We start from the raw sequence: 26,046 nt of genomic DNA, 5'->3' as shown, positions 1-26,046 counted from the left end.
TCACAGATGGCCAACAGGTACATGAAGAAAAGTTCAGCATCATTATTAATAATCAGGGGAATACAAATCAAAACTACAGTGAGCCCTGGCCAGTTTAGCTCAGCGATTAGAGCATCAGCTTGAAGACTGAAGGGTCTTGGGATTGATTCCTGGTCAAGGGCACATACCTGGGTTGCAGGTTCCATCCCCAGCCCAGCCCTGACTGGGATCATGCAGGAGACAACCAATTGATGTGTCTCTCTCACATCAATGTTTGTCTCTCTCTTCCCCTCCCTTCCTTTATATATATATATATATATATAAAATACCTTTAGGTGAAGATTAAAAATAAAACAACATAGTGAGATATCACCTCACACCTGTTAGAGTGACTATTAATAAAAAGACAACAAATAACAAGTGTTGGTGAGACTGTGGAGACAAGGAAATCCTTCTGCACTGCTGGGAAGAATGTAAATTTGTGTAGCCGCTAGGAAAACCTGGAAGTTTCTTAAAAATTCAAAATACAACTAGCACATCTCTCTGATGATTGGTGACGTTGAGCATTTTTTTCATATGTCTCTTGGCCATTTGTATGTCCTCTTTGGAGAGGTGCCTATTTATGTCCTGTGCTCATTTTTGAATTGGGTTCTTTGTCTTCCTTTTGTTGAGTTGTATGAGCACTCTATACATTTTGGAAATTAACCCTTTATCGGATGCATCACTGGCAATTATGGTCTCCCATATAGTGGGTTCCCTTTCCATTTTGATGCTTGTTTCTTTTGCTGTGCAGAAGCACTAATCATCAGAGAGATGCAAATTAAAACAACTATGAGGTATAACCTCACACCTATCAGAATGGCCACCATCAACAAATCATCAAACAACAAGTGTTGGTGAGGATGTGGAGAAAAGGGGACTCTAGTGCACTGCTGTTGGGAATGCAGACTGATGCAGCCACTATGGAAAACACTATGGTGTTACCTCAAAAAGTTAAACATTGAACTGCCATTTGACCCAGTGATCCCACTTCTAGGAATATACCCTAAGAAGCCTGAAACACCAGTCAGAAAATATATATATACCCTTATGTTCCTAGCAGCACTATTTACAATTGCTAGGATCTGGAAACAGTAGAAGTGTCCATCAATAGATGAGTGGACAAAAAAGCTGTGGTACATATAGATAAGGGAATACTATGCAGCTGTAAGAAAGAAAGATCTCTTAACCTTTGAGATGACATGGAGGGACCTAGAGAGTACTATGCTAAGCAAAACAAACCAAGCAGAGAAAGACAAATATCACATGATCTCACTTATTTGTGGAATATAATGAACTAAACAAACTGATGAACAAAACTGACCCAGAGACACAGAGGTGGGGTACAGACTGACAAACCTCAGAGGAGCGGGTGTTGGGGGGGAGAGATAAACCACAGAACTTATATGCATGTATGCATGACCAATGGACACAGACAACAAAGCTGGGGATGGGGCGGGGAGGATGGGTAGGAGGGTGTCAATGGGAGAAAAAGGAGAAACATCTGTAACAAAAACAAATTAATAAAAAAATAAGTTAAAAAAAAATACAACTACCATATGATCCACTAATTCCACTCCTAGGTATTTACTGGAAGAAAACCAAAATACTAACTCGAAAAGATATATGCACACCTCCAATAGCCAAGACATGACAACAACCTAAATATCCCTCAATGATTCAATGATTTAAAAAATTGTGGCATATATATATGTATATGTGTGTATACAATAAAATACCATTCAGCCATAAAAAAAAATGAAATCTAGCCATTTGCAACTTCATGGATGGACCTTGAAAATCATTATGCTTAAAACTGTCTTTTTTATAAATGGAATCTAAAAACAACCAGAGAACAAACACTCAAATTCAGTTTATTAGTTGCCAAAGAGCCAGAGGTGGGGGTGAGGAATAGACAAAAATGGATGAAGGGGGTATTAAAAATCAATTAATTTAAAATAAATGAATAAAAACCACTATAAGAAAAAAAATTGGAGGCCAACAATTATGACCAGAGTGAGATTATCCTATATTAGAAGGAACCATGGGAAATTACATTTTCTTGGGGAGTTAGAGCATAATATGTATTACTGTCTAGGTTCTGACAGTGAAATCTATGTGTAGGGGAAAAAACAATGCCTGACACCCAGAAATGTAAACTGAAACCACTGGGAGGTAGGACTGATTTGGGGGCTGATTGCAATTTTGGTTCTAAATAAAGAGTCTCCTCATTCTGAGTTCGCCTGATTCTCCAAAGCAAAATCTTCAGGGCACACCCTTTAGAGATAAAGTATTTCATTCTGGTGCTAAGTTTAAGAAAATATCAACACTCAATTGTTTCTGAAAGAAAATGCTATATAAAATAAAAGTAAACATTTCTGATATTATCTTCCTCAAAATAAAGAAGATGACATCAGATTCGGAATAGGACAGTCTGCTAGAATGAACCTATGTAACTGCACTTGCGTCAGCAAACGTTCAATTTCTCAGCAACTTTACATGGTTCAATCTATGCAGAAACACAGCATTTTATTCCAAATTTTATATCTGCAAATATTAATTTTATATTTTTTTATGAAAAATTTGCTACTATGGTGACAGGAGGCATGTAAATATATAAATAATTGTTGTCTACAGTTTAAGCTACCAAATTTCTCTGTGCACCTTTATATATTGACCTATGAAATCCTATTGACACAGGGAAAACTTGGAGGCTGCTTCATAGTGATACAACTAGATGACACACAACTTCAAAAATATACATGTGAATTCATCAGAGTACCTCTAAGGAAATGATCTATTAATAAATGAAATTAAAATTTCACTTTCTTTACATTGAAAAAATCTATATTTTACATTCCCAGTGACAAAATAACTTTAAATGATGTGGCTCAATATTAAGAAGTTAATGACAAATGTAATATGTAGAGCAACAATAAGGAAAAGCTCCTGAGATCACATTTAATAATAAAATGCACAAACATCTGCTTCACTCGATCATTACCTGCCACGTGTCAGGAATAAAATCAGGAACTCTGGGATCTGGATCTTTTCTCTCGTTGCGTATCAAATAATGGCCCATATATTGTAGCTGAAACCGAACGGGCCCAATGCCCACTGAATATTTTTTCTTTTTCTTCTCCTTTATGCCATCTTCTGCAACCTATATCATTTTAAAAGCTCATTTTGAAAGTGGTTTGAAATTATAACATCACTTAAGTAATTAAAATATTCATTACTAGCACTTTTAATGAGAAAATTATTTTACCACTTTTTAAATTTTGTAATATATTTACAGAGGTCTTTTACCATGTAATCATCATTTTATCTATGAGTAAATTAGCAGACATCAAGATTTTCAAAAATCCATCATGGTGTTTGCAGCTACAATCTGCTATATTTAAAGACAATTGAAGAATCACAATATAGTGTTTAAATTCTTTGCTAGAATTAAACATAAGATTAGTTTGAAGGATCTGCAGAACTTATCTGGCATTTAACATTTGTCCAGACAAGCACTTGTACAAGCTTTCTAATTCTAGATTATTTCAAATTCGGGCAGCTGGATTACTAATAATACTTATGAATTCAGAGTAAATATTTTCAGTTAGAAAAATGTAGAAGAGGTGACAGTATTTGCAAGACACTTTATGTATACCTAATGATTACTCTATTAGAATAGAGCTATTCTGAAAACATTACCTGGGTTGGATATAAAGAACCTGCCAACTCATCAAATCCTAAATACTTAAGGCATCTGGCTATGAGTTGCAGATCTTGCTCTTGCAAATGTTCTGGGTATTTTTCCAGCAAGGAGTGGATCCTTTTCATCATTTGAACAGCTATACTTAAATCCTTTGTGGTTTCACCTTGCCAAAGAACAACAAAGCTGTTATAACAACCACCAAAAATAATAAAATTTTGATTATCTGAGGGTAGTCATTAGTCATCCAGGCTGTGAATCTGACCTAATTAAATTCACTCGCTTACTTAACATTAATGGAGATCTTGAAACACAAAGTACTAAGTAAAATAATATTAAAGTGCAACTATACACACTTCATCATCTCCATGGATAATTGAGAAGTAGCTGTGTAAGAGTTGGAGAACAAGAAAAATGTTATAGTTCATGACAGAAATAAGATCATTAAACCTCAAGTTTGTACAGGTTCTAGGGAACAAAAACTATTTTCTCCACCTATTATTTTCATGCCTTCTCTACTATTTTCAAAGAAAAATATTCGAATGACTTTAAATATCTGGCTAAAAACTTAGCAACATTTATCGAGGTCTACTGTTGACCATAGATAAGTATTTGGCACAATCAATGGCACCTCAAAATTCAATCAGCCTGATACAACTGCCAGATACAGACTTTGCGAATTCCTCTTCATTTCTTTATAGTCATATACATATAACCTTTTTATTCCTCCTCACTGCTTATCTTTCCATATGTCCCATTTTTAAGGCTGTTTTTTATTCCACCTGTCTTCCAATCAACCTATATCTAACAAATAATACCAAACACCTACTAAATGCTATAAGAAACCACAGAAGAAATTTAGTGCAGAATTCTTACTCGGGGGGGGGGGGGTAAGGCACTGTTAATTCTAATCTCTCTTGGTAACACCCAACTTAAATCCTGATATAACGTGTTGGTTCGGGAAAAACACATAAGCCAAGTCTTAGGCTTTTCACTGTAATAGAATCCACAGTGAAAGGATGGCTTTGCTAGAGCAGATTGAAGTTAGAATGAATGTGAAAAATAGAAAGAATAGAAGGAAGGAAGGAAGGAAGGAAGGAAGGAAGGAAGGAAGGAAGGAAGGAAGGAAGGAAGGAAGGAAGGAAGGAAGGAAGGAAGGGAGGAAGGAAGGAAGGAAGGAAGGAAGGGGTGACCATGTACTAAATGAATTCAAGTGTGGAGATGCTCAAAACTGACATCAATTAGGCTTACTCAGCATTGTCAGTTTGGAGATATGGTACATGGTCATTTCACCTGCTATTAATTTACATATCTCTACCCAGTCTTTTTTTCCCTTTATCTTCCTCTTCCCATCTGTTCTTTTCTTTTCTACTATCTACTATAGAAATTGTAGAGTGCACAGAACCACAGAAACTGTTGGAAGAACTCAGCATGATAATAAACATGATCCCAGTTGTACCCAGAAAGAAAATGTTTATTCTTCGGATCTCAGAGGTGATGACAGATTCTCCCAGGATGCCCCACCAACTTCGTGGTCTCCCCCTTAACCATTTCCACAACTTTGTAAGTCATTTTTTTCAAACTTCTCTTTGACAGTGATTTGGTTTGAATTTGCTTATGAATATGACACATTTGCTACTGGGACCCAGTCTGAGATTTCGTAGCTCACTGATAAAATAAAGGTAAGAAATACTAGGAGAAATTTTGTAAGGATAAAATCAGATAATGCTTCTAAGCCTTCTAACACAAACTTCCAGTGAATAAGAGACAGCTATCATCATTCCATTTTTTTAATTAATTTTCCAATTCACCAAAATAAAATAAAAAAACATAGAATCACATACCTTCTTCTTGGCTTCTGCAATGTTCTTTCCATGCCTTCAAGCAGGCAGTTAACCCTACCATTTCAACTTGATATTTCACCAGGTTACTTTTGCATGACTTCAAAAAATCTTCCAGGCTCTGTATTCCAGAGTTTAAGTTTTCTTTCATTTCCTCTTTAATGGAATATGACAGAACATTCCATTTGTTCTCTTCTTTTTGTTCTTCCTTGACAAATAACCTCTTCTTATTCTCTCTGGCAATTATTTCAGCTTTTGTCACCTGCCCCAAAAGTAAAAAAGCATATCACAATCAAATTGGAAATACTCCAAGAAGATATTTCATGAATAAGACAATATTTTAAATGTATATTGATTATTTTGACCATCGGCCCATTCTTGAATAGACATAACTTTTGTCTGTTTCTTAAAATTAAGCATCTTTTCATTGAAACTAATGACCACTTAATTTAATAAGTATAAAGGACTCAATGGAGATAATTTTCTAGGTTTCTGAGTGGTCTATATTACAAATCAAAGAGTAAGTATAACAAAATCAAAAACACCAGGTCGCTAATTTTTCATGTCTCCATGCACTAGTTGCTGCTGCTGTCTCTAGAACTGGTTTTCTCTTCCATTCCTCCATGGTCACCTCTCTATCCCCTACTTGTCCTTCAAAATACTTCTTCTATGAAGTCTTTCCTAACTCTCTTCAGACTAAGTCATGTATTCCTGCTCTTCCTGGGAGTCTTTCTATCAAGGCACTCATCACATGTATTATAGCTGCTATGATTTTACTTGTCATACTTCCTCTCTAGATTAATTTCTTGAAACTGTAAAATGTGAAAGTTACCTGTATGTCCCAGCCAAAATATTTAGTTCATAATGTTTGATGAGTGAATGAGGAAATAGAAAGGAAATTAAGGAAAGAAGTGGATAGAAGAAGAAACATAAGTACAACTGATCTGGTATATCGAAATAAACATTTCCAATGGACTTAAACAAAATATGGAGCCACTTTTGAAATTAATATCTAAACTATGCTTATAATGATGTCAATTTAAGGTGTCCCAGGTTTTAACCTTCCAAATGCACTGTCTTGGATTAACTCAGTATGGTTTTATCTCAATAGGACAAGGATGACCCTTGGCTCTTTGCCATGGAAAATGCTTTTATCTTGAATATGCAGATTTATTATACTGCTGCTAGAAAGGCACACTTATACGGTGTTAAGGGTTTTAATTACCATGAGATTATTTAATTTCTAACAATGCAGAAGAAAAAAATGCATGAAAGTTTTTTCAGTCTTTATAACTTGTATTATGTAATGAGGATTTTTGCAAACTTGACATTTGATAACCTCTAAAGAAGAAGATACCTTTTGATAGCCCAAACTAAAATAGAAAAAGCTGTACTTGGATAGTCTCATTAACAGTAAAATTGGCTATAAAAAAAAGATCATCATGACAAAGAGAAAAATAATGACCACCTAGTTGGGTTTGCGGAAGCTGCTTTTTTACTATGAGAACAAATGTCCTCATTTCTTCTTGAAGTTCCTTTTTTAATGACTTTTATTAAAGCATACTTGGCAAATAAAATTGTAAGATATTTAAAATATACATCATGGTGGTTGATATACATATACATTTTGAAAGTATTCCCACATTGAGTCCATTTTCCCATTCATCACCTCACATATTTATTTATGTATTTATTCTTGGTGAATAACATTTAACATCTACTCTCTTAACAATTTTGTTGTTGTTGTTAATCCTCACCCAAGGATATTTTTCCATTTATGTTCAGATCGAATGGGAGGAAGAGAGAGAAATATGGAGGTGAAAGAGAAACACTGACTGGCTGCCTCCTGCACAACCCCAACAAGGGCTGGGGACCAAACCACAATCGAGGTACATGTCCTTGACTGGAATTGAACCCGCGACTCTTTGGTCTGTACATCAACTGAGACACTCTAACTGAGCCAAACCGGCCAGGGCGATTGACTTTTTTTTTTTTTTTTTTCTTTTGAGATTTCACATATAAAAATTGTTTATTCTATTTCTGTGAAAAATGCCATTATAATTTTGATAGGGACTGCATAGATTCTTTAGATTGCTTTAGGTGGTATAGACATTTTAACAATACTAATTCTTCCAGTCCATAAGCAAGGAATGCCTTTCCATTTCTTTGTTTCTTCTTTAGTTTCTTTCATCAGTGTCTTATAATTTTCAGTGTACAGGTCTTTCATCTTCTTGGTTAAATTTATTTCTCAGTATTTTATTCTCTTTTTTCCTTTTATCCTCACCCAAGGATATATTTTTTATTGAGGAAGAAAGGAAGGTAAGAGAGATAGAGACAGAGACAGAGAGAGAGAGAGAGAGAGAGAGAGAGAGAGAGAGAGAGAGAGAGAGGAAGACCTATGTGAGAGAGAAACATTGATCAGTTGCCTGCTATACACACCCCAACCAGAGATCTAACACACAACCTAGGTATGTGCCATGTCTGGGAATCGAATCCACAACTTTTTGGTATACAGGACGATGGCCCAACCAATTGAGGCACTGGCCAGGGTAGTATTTTTTTTAATGAAATTGTAAATGGGACTTTTTTCTTAATTTCTCTTCCTGATAGTTCATTCTTAGTGTATAGAAATGCAACAGATTTTTATATATTGATGCTAACAGGTTTTTTTGGTGGAGTCTTTAGGTTTTTTTACATATACTATCATGTCATCTACAAGGAGAGACAGTTTTAATTCTTTCTTTTCAATTAGGATGCCTTTTATTTCTTCTTGCCTAATAGTTCTAGTTGGGACTTCCAGTATTATTTTGAACAAAAGTAGCAAGAGTGGGCTTTCTTGTCTTATTCCTGACCTTAGAGGGAAAGCTTTTAGGTTTCTACCTTTATCATTATATAATGACCTTCTTTCTCTCTCTGACTTAAAGTCTATTTTCTGTAATATAAGTATAGCTACCCCTGCTTTCTTTTGGTTTCCATTTACAGGAGATATCTTTTCCCATCCTTTTTCTTTTAGTTTGTGTGTGTCCTTAAAGCAGAAGGGAGTCTCTTGTAGGCGGCAGATAGTTGGGTCTTTTACTGTTATTCATTCAGCCACTCTATGTCTTTTGATTGCGTAATTTCATCCATTTGCCTTTAAAATAACTACTGACAGTTTCTAATTTACAATTACCATTTTATTAATTTATTTTTCTGGCTGAGTTTTTAATGTCTTTGTTTCTTTCTTCTCTTTGTCTCTTTGTGATTTAATATTATTTATAGTAGTATGATCAGATTTCTTTCTCTTTTTTCTATGTATTACAGGTTCTAGCTTTGTGGTCGCCATTTGGTTTATGCAAACATGTTACATTTATTCACATTGTTACATTGTCCACCTGAAGTACGTGGAGCATGCCAGAGGGAGAATATAGAGAGGAGAAGACTGGCCCTAAGGCAGCAGCTTTTAATGTATGAAAATTGGATTCTTTCAGGGAAAGAGTAGAGATGGGTGTTTAGTCCGCTGCCTCTGGCTGAACCCCGGGTGGACAGCTAGGCAGGTACAGCACTAGCCTGTTAAGAACCATGTCTTTGTTTGGTATAGTTTCATGTGTCTTGTGGCAGCAAGCTCCATTGGCATTCAGAGTAGATGTTTTGGGGTCCCATTAAAAGTTGGGGTGCTAAATGTTGGGTCCAAACCTTTCCCTCCTGAGGGAGAGATGAGAACTTTGAGCTCCTTCCTAATGTTGCAGGCTGGAGCAAAAGTAGCTTTGCAATTGTGAGTACACAAAACACAGAGTTTATTCTTGTATTATCATTGATTAATTATTGCATTAGTTTCCATACACACAACTGTAAATCACCTTTTACTCCATCCTGTGTGTAATTTGGGGGGAGAGGGTGGGTTTATGGCAAGGGTATGGCCCAGCATCTTCCTCCTGTCTTGTTGGGGGTTTCTCTCACTGACCTAGAGTGTAGGAGTCCTTCAGCTAGATTCTGGATTTCCTTCAGAGAAAATTTCGAAAGGAATAACTAAGCTAGCTATAAATTCACTATGTCCATGGGAAGAGGTGAGTTCAGGAACCTCACATATTGCCATTTTAAACCAGAACTCCCAAAGAGCTATATTTGTACTGCTACTCTAACATTTATAATCCAAGCCTCAGTCACTTAATGTCTTATTTTTTTAAAATATATACATATATGTATTTAATTTTTTTCCCTTCATTGATTTCAGAGAGGGAAAGAGAGATAGAAACATCGATGAGAGAGAATATTGACTGGCTGCCTCCTGCATGCCCCCCACTGGGGATTGGGTCCACAATCTGGACATGTGCCCTGACTGGGAATCAAACTGGTGACGCTCAACCACTGAGCCACACTGGCTGGACAAAAAAATATATATTTTATTATGTATAGATATGCAGGTTAGAGTATCTTAGTAAGTAAATAAAATAATAGGTGACCATATATATATTTATATATTTATATTTATATTAAATATTTATATATTTATATATGGCATAGCATGGAAAGAAACTAAGAGACTGACCTGAACAAATATTAGCTTAAGAAGAGACAAAGAAAAGTAAAACATTTTGATAGAACTTATAGAACCTACATTTGCCTTTTTGCTCTTGGGTTCAGAATTCTTCTTTGGCTTGACATCTTGAGTTACAATGATTTTGGAAGAGACTGATTCTAATGAACTTCCATAAAATCGTTGAAAAACGTGATACTTTTGCACATTTCTAAGGTAATAAGGATCTCTAGACTTTTCTGAAAAAGAAAAAACTTAAAATGTAACACAACTACATTTCTTCAGTAGTAGTCTTAATAATTAGTCACATCATCCCACCTAAACATGTACTTTTCTTTTTAGTTTGGAACAGTTTTGTTAAAAAGGGAATTTGAACTCAGACTATCTCTGGTCTATGGAATAGTTTCTTATTTTATTTAAAGGAAGTAAGTGACAAAGCACTCTTTCATTTTCTTTTCTTTTTTTTATTAATTAATTTTTGTTACAGATGTTTCTTCTTTTTCCCCCACTGATTCCCCCCTCCCCCTCCCTCCCTGCCCTTTCCCCAGTTTGTTGTCCATGTCCACTGTTCATGCATACATGCATATAAGTTCTGTGGTTTATCTCTTCCCCACCACCCCTCTATTTAGGGGATTGTCAGTCTGTATCCCACTTCCGCGTCTCTGGGACTACCCCCTTCCTCAGACTGTTATGTTCATTATATTCCACAAATAAGTGAGATCATATGAAACTTGTCTTTGTCTGTTTGGCTTGTTTCACTTAGGATGATACTTTCCAGGTCCCTCCATGTAGTCTCAAAGGATAAGAGATCTTTCTTTCTTACAGCTGCATAATACTCCATTGTGTATATGTACCACAGCTTTTATATCCATTTGTCTACTGATGGACACTTGGGCTGTTTCCAGATCTTAGCTATTGTAAATAGTGCTGCTATGAACATGGGGGTACATATATTCTTTCTGATTGGTGTTTTAGGCTTCTTAGGGTATATTCCTAGAAGTGGGATCCACTCTTTCATTTTCTATCTCTCAAATATACATATATATCATGATGTTAGAATTACAGATTCTGGGCATTACCTCTGTCATGTGCCCTGCAGATAAAGCTAAGATGAGGCAGGTAGAGCCAGAGTCAAGAAAATATCCATTTAGGATATCCTGGCCTCTTGCATCACTTGATAGAAAAATAATTACTCCAGACCATAGCCAGCGAGTCAAAAGCTTGGCAGCTGGAAAACTCCTGCACTCTGGTAAAATCCAGTAAGATAGGAAATCTTACCAACCAAGATGTGACTGACTCCTTCACCCGCAAAAAAACTGTAAGACTCACTTAAAGGGAATAACTAAGCTAGTTAATTTTTCTATGTCTACCTACATATATCAAATCAAATCACTTTGAAGGATGTTAACGGTTAATCCAAAAGATCCCCTCGCATCTTGCAGGATCTTGATAGCTGTTTACAGAAGCAGGTCGATAAGTGTTTTATACAAGCATGCTCACTGTGTACACTCCCAGATTCTTCTGAAAGCAAGTTTTGTCAACTTGAAGGAGGGTGGGGGTGAGCACAGGGGTAGACAAAGATGAGATGACAAATAAAACAAGGACACCAGATCCCTAATTTAATCTCTGTTGATCCACTGTTCATGGTGTCATGGGCCTCCTTTGGCAGTTCCTACCATCCTAAGCAGGAAAGCAGATAAAATGCTAGCACTTCTTCCATGCAGTCAACTGGGTAGTGGAAAAGCAGCTGCAATTGCTTGAAAGGCTATGGCCTCAATATTTTTGATATCAAAGAATACACAGATTTCTTCAACTACAAACCGTCTATACTTGAGACAGCTTCTAACTTTTGTGAGGACAAATGCCATATTTGTGTTCTTCCTCCTAAGACACCTGCTTACCTAAGGACATGTATTTGTCAGTAAATGAAATGGGACTTTTTCATTACCATCTTTACTGACATTCAGCTAAATATCTTCTAGGCTACTCTTACTCAAGAAATAGAATTTGTGGCACATAATATGCCAATATTTCATTATGAGATAAAAGGCAGAGAGTGAAATTGATTTTAATTTATTTCATCAGAGTCATAGAGCTCACCGTCATATTGGCACTTTGTCCTGTCGTAATCATCACTAAGGGGTCTGTGAGAATGCCAATGTACAAGTTCATCAAATTCCTTATGTTTAGCCAGTGAAGTTACAATAGGATCATCCCTATGAGATAAAAAGAAAGATATTCGTATTTTAAAGTGGATGCTTTCAAGTATAACATAATACAGATTACACTTTGTAATAATATTTTTAAAAATCATAGATCCCTTTCCTCCTTCTGTGATAAGTAAATGGTTGATCCAAAGAGTAGTTTATTAGAGGCTTAATAACCCAGAACCCACTTCATGTTTTAAACAGTCCATCAACATAAAAAATATTCATTAATTAAAAACATGCAGCTGGAGAGATTTTACTCTAAGATTGAAACCATGCTGATTTTCACCTAGTATTGATCAAAGGACATTGATAAATTTGATATTAAACTCATTATGTGTTACAAACTTGTATTATAATCTAATATCCTCTAATCTGTTATGTTTCTAAGAATATTTCAGTATTAATTCTTCCATTCCACATGAGTGTTTGGAGAAGCAGTTTGGGCCCTATACCTCTTTAGGAAAGGCAAATCTTTCAAAATGTCTCCAACAAACATATCGACCAACTCAGATGACACTGGAATGAAACCCAAATTGGGCATCTTTTCCTTGGAGGTATCTGTAGACAAATAAAATGTTAAGTAAGACAAGGTCAAATGTGCAACTTTCATACAGGGCTATCACACATTATTTTCTAAAACTTTACACTGAAAAATATTTTTCATTTATCTTATTTATATTTATCAAATTTCAGCTCTTCCTATAAAACTATTTCCCACATTAAAACATTTCGGAAAACAGCAGAGTATAAAAAGTAGACATCATTTAAGTAGGTAGGAAGATAGATAGGCAGATATCATACATATCACACATATGTCATATATACGACACTTGACTAATAAAAGCTTTTATGTAGTACCTGGTTCATAATTCTAGGTAACCTGTCATCGCTCTGCTCATTATCCCCTTGTTGTCCATTGTTTCCGTCTCTGCCCAACACCTTCCTACTATAAGCTCTACAACTCTCTGCCTGAGCACTTTTTATCTTACAACCCACGTGGAGCAGTGTTAAGAATTTAATGTTCCAGAGAGCCCTCAGCCAAAGACTGAGATTCTCAGTAAAATGCACCTGTAGTTGCCCACAGTGGAAACCTACTCATTAACTTGTCCCGCATTTATTTTCCTCTCTTCCTTATCTAATCTTACCACTACCTTATTTGATCTTTCTGGGATCAAAAGACTATTTAGACTCGAGTTTCTGTCTGGTGGTACTCATTCTGACAGAAGGAAAGAGGATATATATATATATATATATTCACTGATGCTTAAATGATGGATAAATCAGTTCTGCATTTCTGAAAATATCCACTTTATTCCTTCACTCTTAAATTATATTTTAAGAATTATATGTACTGTCACTCTATTTTGATGTCTTTTGTTCTTATTTAAAAAGTCTATTATTAGATTTAGACTTTTGTTCTTTTATAAGTAATTCTGGTTCTTTTAAACTATTTCTTGTTTATATTCTACAATTTATTCTATTGTGTCTAGTGAGTGTATTTGTCTAACAGTGTGAATGTGCACATTTAATTTATTCCACTTGGTTTTCATAATACATACTGAATGTGCAAATTCTTGTCTTTCATCAATCCAGGCAAATGTCTAACCTCTTTAATTATTGCCCAACCCACATTGGCTCAATCTCTCCTTCTGAATCTCCAAAAAAAAAAGAAAGGTTGACTTCTTCATTCTATCCTTCATTTATATATTAACCCTTACCCTAGGACATGTTTATTGATCAATTTTAGAGAAGGTAATGGGGAGAGAGAGATAGAAAGAAACATCCATCCTTTGCCTCCCATAGGCACTCTGATTGGAGACTGAACTTGCAACCTAGGTACATGCCCTGAGAATCAAACCTGCAAATGTTCTGTGTATAGGATGATGCTCTAATGAACTGAAGCAATGGGTTATAGGGCTCCTTCATATATTTTAACATCACTTCATATTTTTTAATTTATATTTCTTGTTTGTTTTTTTATTGTTTTTCCAGTTTTATTGAGGTATAATTGACATATAACATTGTGTAAGTTTAAGGTTTACAATGTGTTAATCTCTATTTTTGTGCAATTCTTTTTTTTTCTTTCAAATCTTTATTGTTGGATGTAAAATGTATTACAGATGTTCCACATTTTTCCCCCATTGACCCCCTCCTCCCCACTCCCGCCCCCCTCCCACCTTTTCCCACACTATTGTCTGTGTCCATTGGTTATACATATAAGTTCTTTGGTTTATTTCTTCCCACCCCCCCAACCCCTTTCCCTTTGAGGTTTGTCAGTCTAGCAATGAATTTGTGCTTCTTAATCCCTTCACCTTTTTCACCCATTCCCCCAACCCCCTTCCCAACTGGCAACCAACAAAATGTTCTCTGTATCTATGAGAATGTTTCTGTTCTTCCTGTTCATTTTGTTTGTAGATTCCATTGTTGATAGATATGTATTCATTGCCATTTTGTTTGTTCATACATTTTATCTTTTTCCTCAAAAAGACCCTTCATCATTTCATATAATAACGGTTTGGTAGTGATGAACTCCTTTAACTTTTTCTTGTCTGGGAAAGTTTTTATATGTCCATCAATTCTAAATGACAGCTTTGCAGGATAGAGTAATCTTGGTTGTAGGTTCTTGGTTTTCATCACTCTGAATATTTTTTGCCACTCCCTTCTGGCCTGCAAAGTTTCTTTTGAGAAATCAGCTGACAGCCTAATGGGTACTCCCTTGTAGGTAACTAGCTTCCTTTGTCTTGCTGCTTTTAAGATTCTCTCTTTGTCTTGAACCTTTTGCATTTTGATGATGATGTGTCTTGGTGTGTGCCTCTTGGGGTTCATCTTGTTTGGGACTCTCTGTGCTTCCTGGACTTGTATGTCTGTTTCCTTCACCAAGTTAGGAAAGTTTTCTGCCATTATTGTTTCAAACAGGTTTTCGATTTCTTGTTCTCTCTCTTCTCCTTCGGGCACCCCCAAGATGCGAATGTGGGCACACTTGAAGTTGTCCCAGAGGCTCCTTACACTATCCTCATTTTTTTGGATTCTTTTTTCTTTTTGCTCTTCTGATTGGGGATTTTTTGCTTCCTTATATTCCAAATCGATGGTTTGCTCCTTGGATTTACATACTCTATTATTGAAGCTGTGTAAATTATTCTTTATTTCAGTTAATGCCTCCTTCAATTCTAACTGTGTATCCATGATTTCTAACTGGTCCTTTTTTACACTCTTGAGGCCCTCCCTAAGTTCACTGAGGTTCTCACTAAGTTCATTGAGCATCCTTATAAGCAGTATTTTGAACTCAGTATCTGTTAGGTTGCTTATCTCCCTTTCACTTAGTTCTTTTCTTGGGGTTTTGTTCTGTTCTTTCATTTGGGACCTGTTTCTTTGTATCCTCATTTTGGCTGCCTCCCTGTGTTTGTTTCTGTGTATTACTTAATGAGAGGTATGGGGCTCACTGAGACCCGATGCTGCTCGTTTGAAAGAATTTAGGAAAAACCTGAAGCAGGATCCAAGACAGGCCAATCCTATGGTTAAGCAACTGGCAACAGCTTGGTGGGCTTGAAAGTTGGGTGGGGCGGGGCCTCAGGGAGTCAGCAGGGTGGGGCTACCAGTGTGAGCCAGGTTGCTGGAGTCCCAGATATGGTGACTGTCTGCCGCCCCCGGGAAGGGCTCACCAAAGGAACAAAGGCCCCTTACAGCACGTTTGTCCCCGAGGAAGCCCCCTCTCCAGCCCTCGCTCCAGTGCCAGACAGCTCAGTTCTTCCCTGTATGTCTCTGGTGCCCCTGGAGCTGCCTCCCCTCCGAGCTTAGAGGGAGAGAGTCCGATAAGTCCGTGCGCAGGCCCTTTAGGGAGCTGCCTGGGGCTCCAGCTGCTTCAGCTTCCCTGAGCCTCAGTTCTGCTGGTTTTTCCAGCCAGAAGTTATGGGGACTTCTCTTCCTGGCACTGGAACCCTGAATGGGGCACCTGGTGTGGGACAGGGACCCCTCAGTCCTCAGGAAGGACCTTCCCAGCCACAGGAGCCTCCTCATTTTCATCCGCCACGCTTGGGTGTGGGACCAGCCCGTCGCGCCGCCACGCCGCCTCCGCCGCCGCCACCGCCGCCACCACCGCTGCCACGCCGCCGCCACCCCTCGTGCCGCCACCCCTCCTACCAGTCTGGATGTGGCTGCTTTTTTTTGTTTTAATTCCGTAGTTGTACGACTTCTATTCAGCTTGATTTCAGGCGGTTTTGAATGATGGTTGTTCTGTAGTTCAGTTGTAACTTTGATGTGGTTGTGGGAGGACGCAATACCGCGTTTACCTACGCCGCCATCTTGACCGGAAGTCCACAGCAATCATTTCTGGGTTTCCCGGGTCTCCCTAAATCCTCTGTGCAATTCTTTTGATATATTTCTAGTTCACAAATTCTCTTCAGCAATATCCAATCAGCTTTTTAGCTTATCGGTTAATATTTTCACTTCTACAATTATGATTATTTTAAAATGTAAATGATGTTTTATAGTATTTTGTCATTTTCTTGTGTTTCAAATCTCATATTTTATTTCTTTAAGCATTTTTAAACACATATATTGTATATTTTACATTTGATAATTACAAAATCTGAAGTACTTAAGACTTCCAGTTCTACAGCTTTTTGTTTCTCTTAGGGCTTATTTCCTTTGTTGTTTTATAAATTTGTATTTGCACTAATATTTGGCAGAAAATCCTGTAAAACCCGGGATTACGTTGTGTTCCTCTACAGAGAATTTGCTGGATTCCTTTTATCACTGAGTTTTAATTTGTGGCTTAGAGTTCTCTTGGCCCTGCTAACAGAGTAAACTGGAGCCCCAGATTCTTGGGAAGGCAGATCAATAATCAGAAATTCTCAGAGTGATTTGCTTGGCATTACCCAGAGAGCAAGCTATTTCTTTATTTTTGGTGCCTGGGATTTCCCTTTTGTTGTTTTGAGCTTAGCTATAATTATATAAAAAGATGTTTGGTATCTCTTAGCCAGCAATTCAATAGTTTCCCACAACAGATTATCACTTGATCTATATTGCCAAATTGATGAAAATGAGTCACAAATATCTGACTTAAAAAAAAAAAATCGCAAAACATGTAACACTTCAAAACCATAATCATAGCATATTATCCTGATAATATGACTACAAAGATAATTTATTATTAAATTGCATAGTGCCAGAAAATTATTTATAGTTGTAGCATTTAGTTAGTAGTACTTACAAAATACCTTCAGAGAAATGATGCTGTATTTCAGATTAATTTAGAGCTTTATTACCTTTGATTGGTAATGGATTCTTTTTAAGAAAGTTAAGTTTTGTTGTTCTCAGAGGAAATGGCTTTCCAACATCAAACTCTCTGACCAACTCTGATACAGCATTCCACAGATATTCATAATCCTTCATAATGGCATTTCCCAAATTCAAATGTAGTCCTATATAATAGTTAAAAATACTAAATATTAAAAGTCATTCACACATGCACAGAAACACACATTTTTATTAAATTCATAGAACTCTGAAATACTTGTCAAACTATAAAATTTTCAGTGAGTTCCACACTGTTCCCAGATGAAAATGGCCCTAGTGTTGACTGATAGATTGTAGATTTAAATTTTTATCTTGTTTCCCTATTTTATAAGTATTAAAATTATAACTACCTTAACTAACAATAACAGATGGTGAATATCTAATTGTCATTTAAGGTAATAAAAAATGCTATGCCATACATAACTTTACAACCAATAAAACTGAATAAAAACTATGATTTTTCAGATTTGAGAAAATTTATAGAGGATTGATAAATTTATATGTAGCTGATTCATTTCTGTGCTTTTGATATGAAAGAATCAAATTCTAGAGGTCAAAGAAGCTTCAGTGATGCTCAATAAGTTGTAGTTCTCTTAAAACATGTTTTATTTTTTACTATTAAGAAGCAACAGAGCCCAGGCCGTTTTGGCTCAGCGGTTGGAGCGTCGGCCTGCAGACCAGAGAGTCCTGGGTTTGGTTCCCGCTAGGGGCATGTACCAAAGGAAAAAAAAGAAGAAGAAGAAGCAACAGAGAAGTTATTCTATGAAAATAAGTCAAAGAAATCAACTATGACAAATACACAAATCAGCTTTATCTTTTGAAAAATATTCCCTAAATATTTACTAGTAGTAGAATGATCACATTAATTAGAGTAAATGTTATGGGGAAATGTTATGCATATGTTTAAATGAAAATTTCAACTGTTAAATTATCAATATTAAAAAATATATATTTGTGGAGTAATATTAAGTTAAAAGAAGTTTTAAAATACAATAATTTAATTGCCACTAAAAAAAAACATATACATGAGTAAACAATGATTAGAAGGAGAATATTGTGTGTTGTATATTGAAAATACAGAAAATGATTTTTGAAGTTTTAAATTCTTTATACTGTTTAAAGTATCATTATTACAATCTACTAAGGTAGTACCTTGGTCATTTTCATTTTCATAGTAAAAAGCAATATTCTTCAACAAAAGCTCATCATTTAAGTCACAAAGGTGAATTAAATTCAGATTCCAAAATTCAAAAATGTTTATATTATTAAGGATGAAATAGTCACAGCAGTTTTTCTAAAAATTAGAAATAAAACCAAGTTATTGACAATTTCTATATTAGCAATAAGCTACAATAGAACTTCAAAAATATCTATAATCCAACTGACGGGCAAATTGACAGAGCTCTTTCCAATTCTTATTAGTGTAAGCCCTTTCAATCTGGGTATTTATGAAATACTCTGTACCTTAAAAGATTAAAGCATAAAATAAAGTTAAACTGACCAAAAAATCTTTTAGAGTAGTTCTTTATTCTGAAGCAGAGAAATCCATAGTTGACTCTTAATACCATTTTTCTCACACTGTAATCACAGATACAGTCCTGAGGCTTTAGAAACATTTTTGCTTTCAAATGTGCCTCTGTTCTTTACTTAAGTTTTCATGTTTTCCAATTTTACTGTCAGGTCAAAAGAGCATAAAAATAGCCCATCCAGTGTGGCTCAGTGGACTGAGCATCGTCCCATGGACTGAGAGCTCCTGGTTCGATTCCTGCTCAGGGCACATGCCCGGGTTGCAGCTCGATCCCCAGTGAGGGGTGTGCAGGGGACAGCTGATCGATGTTCTTCTTTCACATCAATGTTTTTATCTCTCTCTCCCTTCTTCTCTCTTTCTCTAAAAATCAATTTTTAAAAAGTATATAAAAATAAAGAGCATTTCATGGTTCAGGGATCTAGAAGATGCGGAATCCTTCAAACTCAAAGATTCTCATCTGTCTACACTGATGTGCACCTACCAGGTTTGTAATATGAGACTAGGTTCCCACCTACCACAGACAGAATGTCTTCTCTGACCACACTTAGTTTAGAGTAGTTCAGAGCAGGGCAGACCTGAGGAAGTTCAAAGGAGCTTCTCTGCTCCATACGACCTTAATGATAAAGCACAAATACGTTCCAAATGCGGACAATTTCTTTATCTATATTGATATGGAACTTTAACCCAGCATTATCCAATAGAAATGTAACATGGGCCATCTGCACATGTTATTTTAAAGTCTCTAGTAAAAAAAAAAAATAAGTCGATTTTAATTTTATTTTAACTCAACATATCCAATGTGTAACTAATATAAAAATATTAACAGAATAGTTTACTTTTTTTTTAATATTGAATTTTTGAAATCTGGTGTTCCTTTTAAATATACAGCTCATCTTAATTCAGACAACCCACATTTCAAGTGAGTATGCAGTCGTGGCTATTGACCACTGTATTGAACAGCCTAGCTCTAACCAGGTAAGTTAGGGAGGCTGCCCAAGATTCATAAATATCAGAGAACCAGGAATCTCCTACCTGAGTGTAAATTTATCTACAAATACAGTCAAGGGCCCAATAGCAACATCTATGACAGATAACATATATGACCATGGTCCCATAAGATTACGACGGAACTAAAAAATTCCTAATGCCTAGTGACATGGTAAACTGTCCTAAATTCGCTATGTTGTAGTGTCATAGCATAAGGTATTACTGCTTGGTACCCATCTCAGTCAATCAATAATAATGCTATTGGCTAGAAATGCCTGGGTCAGTCCCTTGGGCCCTAAGCTTTCCACAGACATCTCCCCTTTCCAAACCAATGTTACAAGTGGCCCGACCCTTGTGGTTCTTATCGCGATTGCAGAACACCCTTCAGTGACAACTATTAGAAACTTTGAAGAAAAAAAGTTTATGACTTATGGGCCCTGGAGCATACAAAGTTGGGGGTCAGGAGCACAGGTCTTGGGTAGAGAGAGAGTGTAAATAGGCCCAGAGTTCTGCTTTTATTGGGGTCGAGGGTGGAGGCCTAGGGTTTGGTGGGCTCACCCTTAATTGGTGAATTTAAAACATAAGAGCAAGAATTTAAAGCATGGGAAGAGAAAAAAAAACAAAACAAAAAACAAGCAGCCCAAATGGTCAGTTATGGAAATCAGCCAAGATCTCTAAAACAAAAAATCCTGAGGCAGGGTTTAGGGGGAGGCAACCTGGCTTTGTATGTAGTTCTGTGGCTAGCAAAGAGATATAGCCCTCTTGAAGTGGATGTCTAGGCAAGCAAAGCCTAATCCAGATAGAGTCCGTGGATTACAAAAAGAAAACCAACTGTCAGGGTTTACATGTGTTTGTGGTGACACTGGTGTAAACAAACCTACCGCACTGTAGTCATTTAAAGTATAGTCATCAGAGAGATGTAAATTAAAACTACATCTCACACTTGCCAGAAGGGCTACCATCAATAAATCAACAAATAACAAGTGCTGGCAAGGGTGTGGAGAAAAGTGAACCCTTGTGCACTGTTGATGGGAATGCAGACTGGTGCCACAATTGTGGAAGCAGTGGGGAGTTTCCTCGGAAAATTAAAACTGAAACTGTATTTTGACCCATTGATCCCACTTCTGGGAATGTATCCTAAGAAGCCTGAAACACCAATCAAAAATAATACATGCACCCTTATATTCATAGTAGCATTATTCGCAATAGCTAAGATCTGTAAACAGCCCAAGTGCCCAGCAGTAGATGAGTGGATAGAAAAGCTGTCATACATTTACACAACAGAATGCTATGCAGCTATAAAAAATAAAAATAAAAAAGGAGCTCTTACATTTTGCAACACCATGTCTGGACCTAAAGATTATTATGCTAAGTGAAATAAGCTAGTCAGAGAAAGACAAATACATATGCTCTCACTTATATGTAGAATCTAATGAACCAAATAAACTGACAAACAAAACAGAACCAGAGGCATGGATACATGGAGCAGACTGATAGATGTCAAAGGGAAGGGGTGTGTGTAGGACTGGGCGAAAGAAGGTGTAGAGATTAGCCCAAGAACATTTATGGACACAGACAAGAGTGTGGTGATGGCCAGAGGGAGGGGATGCTGGGTGGAGGTGGGCAAAAGGGCATGAGGGGGTGGGGGAATGGGGGACATCTAGTGTCAACAATAAAAAATTTTAAAAATATATAATGCATACAAGTACAGAGGTAGGCTATACCATCTAAGTCTGTTAAGTGCACTCTATGATGTTTGCACAAGGAAATTGCCTAATGATGCATTTCTCAGAACTATCCCCATCATTATGCATAACTAAAACACTAAAGAAATTCCACAGAACCATAGAGCAGTAGTTTTCAAACTTTAGCATAAACCTCTTTGGAAAGGAGGTTCCAACCTATTTGGAAAGGTTGTTAAATAAAACACAGGTTGCTAGCTAGGCAATATCCCCAGCAATTGATTTCATAAGTCTGGAGCCCAGCCTAACAATTTGCACTCTAACAAGTTCTCGAGTAATGTTGATGCTCTTGGTCAGTGGGCCAGACTTTGAGCATCACTGCTACGTAAGGTACCACCCCTAGCCCCGCCTCATCAATCCTTTGCCATAATACCACTGAATAAATAGTACAATGTGAAAACAGTACAGCAATTGTTCCTCATTTTATTCACTTCATACAAGAAGTGCCTCTGTGTGGTCTCCAAGTATCAAGATGTGAGTAAGCATGAACCGCTCCCTTCAGTTGCTTAGCTGCTTTTTTCTGAGATCCTAGAGGCCTTTACTATGAAAATTCCAGAGGCTGTCTAAAGTTATCTATCTAAGATAGGAACAGAGAATGGGAAAGAGAGAGGGGTGCTTGCCTACAGGATAATCAGCTGTTTTCCCACATCAAGGGAGCAGTGGATGTTGGGAAGGGTACAGATTTGAAAGCTGGACAGAGATGAAGTTAGATCCCAACTCGATCATTTATTCGCTGTGCTGATTGGCCATTTAGCCTCTCTGAGCCTAAGTTTTTCATTTGTAAAATGAGAACACAAGAGGAGTGTTATGTCTGAACGAGGTAACAAGGTAACGTAAGGCCACACAAAGCAGCTGCGGCATAAATAGTAGCTATTCCTATCGTATCCTGTAACCCATGCCATGCTGATTAAAGAAGGGAAGCCACCTCTATCTAAGGACATCCTCTAGATCCCATCCCCTCTCATCTGAATGTCCTTGCATTTTCATCCTATCGTCTCTTAATTTCTATAATCAGAATTTAAGCATGCTCAATCTTTGCCATTTTATTATTATTTTTAATATGTTTTTATTGATTTTTTTAGAGAGATAGAAACATAAAAGTGAGAGAGAAACATCAATCTGCTGCCTCCTGAACACCCCTTACTAGGGATTGAGCCCAAAACCTGGCTATGTGCCCTGACCAGGAATCGAACCAGGACCTCTCAGTCCAAGGGATGATGCTCAATCCACTGAGCCACACTGGCTGGGCACAATCTCTGCCACTTTAAAACACTTTTAATTGACCCACTTTTCTCCCCAACTTTACCTTATGTTACTTTCCTTATTCTCAACTTCTTATATGTAAACTACTCTTTCCTATTTTCCTTCTACTTACTACAGAATTCTCTTGAACATACATTGTGTTTCCCACCACTCCATTAATATGTCTCTCAATTATAATCAACAAGAGCCCTGTGCCACTTACCCCAAGCTATTATTTTTAGTCTTCAACCTCCTGAAATTCTCTACAGCATTTCATACCATTACCCTTGCCCATCTTTGAAAGACCCAGTTCCACAAACCTTCAGAACAATCCATTCACCTTTCAATTCATCTAGGCAGCTTCTTCTCAGTATCTCTGGTCAGTGTCTCAACCTTTTCTTAGCTATTTAATATTGGAATATTTCAGATCTCTGTCCTAGGCCCTCTCTTATCTCTCTCCCAAAATGATTTCATCCACAACATGGCATCAACTAACACTGATTGATCTCTCCATTTGGATCTTTCATTGGCACCACAAATTCAGTATTTCCAAAACTGAACTCATGATCTTCTCTGCAAGTGTCCTTTGAACAATGTCATCACCCACCCCCCAAATACTCAAGCTAGAGAGTTAGAGTCACTTGACTTGTCCCTTTCCCACATGCCCCGCACTCAATCACTAAATTTGTTCATTCTACAACTTAACTCTTGAAATTGCCCGTTGCTATTCATCCTTATTTACCACTTCTATGGTCCCTAACATTATCAACAGTTAAATAAACTAAGGTAATAGCCTGATAACTGGCTTCCCCAAACCCACTGTTGTGCCTCTACAATGTAATCTCTGCTTTACAAACCAGAGAAAATTTTGAAAATGAAAGTGCCACTCATCTGCTTGAATGATATTGAACCAATCGATTGGTTTACACTCAAGTTTTATCTGCATTCTCTTAACAGGATCTATAGTTCTACATCATTTGTTTTTTTTTTATCCATCTCTTCAGCTTTATCACTCTCCCATATTCTTTCTATTCCAGTTACACTTGATATATTGCAGTTCCTTGGTCATGCCATCCTCAGGATGATCACACATGCTATTTTATCTTCTAGAATTCAGTTTTCATCCTCTCTTCAACTTGCTAACTCCTACTCATCCTTCAAGATTTGGGTTACTTCTCTTCATTTATTAAGAGAAGTCATCCTTTTCAGACTGAGTAGAGTTTTTCTATTATTATATTCTAAACCATCTTGGAGTCCCTCCTTCATAGTAATTTTAAAAATTCAACATCTATCTTGGCTGAAAAATGTAGTTCTGTGAAAGTGATAGCGTGGGATGAGTCAATATGTTCTCATTTTTTGTCACTGCACCCCCAATGCATGTGCATTGGATAAACATTTGTGGAATGGCCTCCTAACTAATTGGTTCTAAAATACTTACCTTTAACATTTAAATATAGGATCAAAATCCTTTTTCTTTTTAAAACCCATGTCAATTGATCCACTAATCTTATTGCTGGACATCAGTCTAAGTCAGTAGCTCCAAATTAAAGGATAAGGCTTACACTCCAATAATCTAAAGAATAGCAGCACTTGTAATACAACAATTCAAACCCTCTTAATGTCTCATAATAGAGAAATGGGTAAGTAAACCATGGTACTTCCATTAAAAATTATGCTAACCAAGAATATGAAAGAAAATAGAAAAATATGTGAAAAAATATAGAGAGATTTCCAATGTTAGAAACAATAACAACAGAAAAATCTAGGCATTTAAAATAAAGAAAATAAACCAAAATATGAATAATTACCAAAACGGATTTAAGTGGTGAGCCTCTACACATTTTCTATAACTATCCTCTATAATAGATAAAAATAATACACTATCACACTGATTTATTCAATTCCTCTCAAGCACTGAACACAATGGTCACCAATCCCTTACAATCGATGGCACAAAAACCTAATCTTGACAGAGATTAAAAGAAGGAAAATAGGGAGGCTTTTTTCTTTGGCTGAATATACAGCATGCTGTCTATTATCACTACCAAAGAGAGTTGATGGAATTAGAAAGTGATTGATTTAGGCCATTCAACTTTTAAAGCCCCCAAAGGGTTCACATTGTTCTCTTATAAATCTATTTTCGAAGATGATTGCGATTTTTATATTTAAAAAAATAGTTGAAACAAAAATAAAGTAATAAAGAACATATTTACCATATTTAGGAAAGTCTGAATGTCCTTAATCCAATGGGAAGTGATGACTCTAGTACAAGCTCTTTGAGAAAGAGGTAAGTGGAGTCGAAAAACCACACTGAGACAATGGAGTTTGCACAAATCTTCCATCACTTGCAGGCTTAAGCAATTCTTTTCCACCTGAATAAAATAAAGAAGGCGGGCAGAGAACCGCTGGCGGTGACACGCAGGGGCAGCCAGCAGCTGCGCAGGAATCGCATACCGTTACATCCTTCATCATACATTCCTGGGGAAGTCCTTTTCTTCGCACATACACTTGACAGAGTTTGTACAGATGTGAGGGAAGGGGGACAGGGAACTGCCAGTTCAGTGCCAGTTTACATACAGCATTTTTCAGCATTTGTATTTATGCCGGACTGTACATGAGCTGACCAAGCTGCGAATGAAGTCATGATCCTTCAGGACTCTACTGATAGAGCCATACATTAAATGCTCTAGTCTGTCCAATGCATCATATTTTAAAGTTGTACTGAAAATTATAAGAGTGAGGAAACCAGGACATTTCTAAAGCACTTAGCCAATTAGAAAAAGAATTAAGAAGTAGGCATATTTAACATGATCGGACAAGGACCTCATAGCTGTCTTCAACTGTTACAAGACGTAGACTTGTTTCAGAGTACTTCCAAAGGGCCAAATGAGGTCTAATGATAGAAGTTCTAGAGAGATACATTTGGTCTAGTATCATTTTTTCTGATAACAATTTAAAATGGCATGC

General features: G+C 36.8%; 1 protein-coding gene across 12 annotated transcripts in view; it reads right to left on the bottom strand.

The window, feature by feature from the left end:
- Positions 1-26,046, bottom strand: part of LOC118643644 (probable ATP-dependent RNA helicase DDX60) — a 103,941-nt gene that overhangs the window by 57,548 nt on the left and 20,347 nt on the right. For 11 of the 12 annotated variants that reach the window (XR_004962020.1, XM_036281900.1, XM_036281906.1 and 8 more), the window contains exons 8-16: positions 25,293-25,514; positions 18,733-18,874; positions 17,550-17,705; positions 12,738-12,843; positions 12,176-12,291; positions 10,157-10,314; positions 5,566-5,824; positions 3,721-3,887; positions 3,023-3,181 (exon numbers count right to left, since the gene is read on the bottom strand). Coding sequence is in view for 11 of the 12 variants with exons in the window: in XM_036281900.1 (XP_036137793.1) it covers positions 3,023-3,181; positions 3,721-3,887; positions 5,566-5,824; positions 10,157-10,314; positions 12,176-12,291; positions 12,738-12,843; positions 17,550-17,705; positions 18,733-18,874; positions 25,293-25,514 (1,485 nt within the window). In the remaining variant the exon portion in view is untranslated. The remainder of the gene's footprint in view (positions 1-3,022; positions 3,182-3,720; positions 3,888-5,565; positions 5,825-10,156; positions 10,315-12,175; positions 12,292-12,737; positions 12,844-17,549; positions 17,706-18,732; positions 18,875-25,292; positions 25,515-26,046) is intronic. The other variant, XM_036281902.1, reaches the window with a different exon arrangement.

Source organism: Molossus molossus, unplaced genomic scaffold (genome assembly GCF_014108415.1).
Source record: "Molossus molossus isolate mMolMol1 unplaced genomic scaffold, mMolMol1.p scaffold_m16_p_4, whole genome shotgun sequence".
Classification (NCBI taxonomy): domain Eukaryota; kingdom Metazoa; phylum Chordata; class Mammalia; order Chiroptera; family Molossidae; genus Molossus; species Molossus molossus.
Note: the sequence above shows the minus strand (reverse complement) of the source record. Positions and strands in the feature narration are given on the sequence as shown.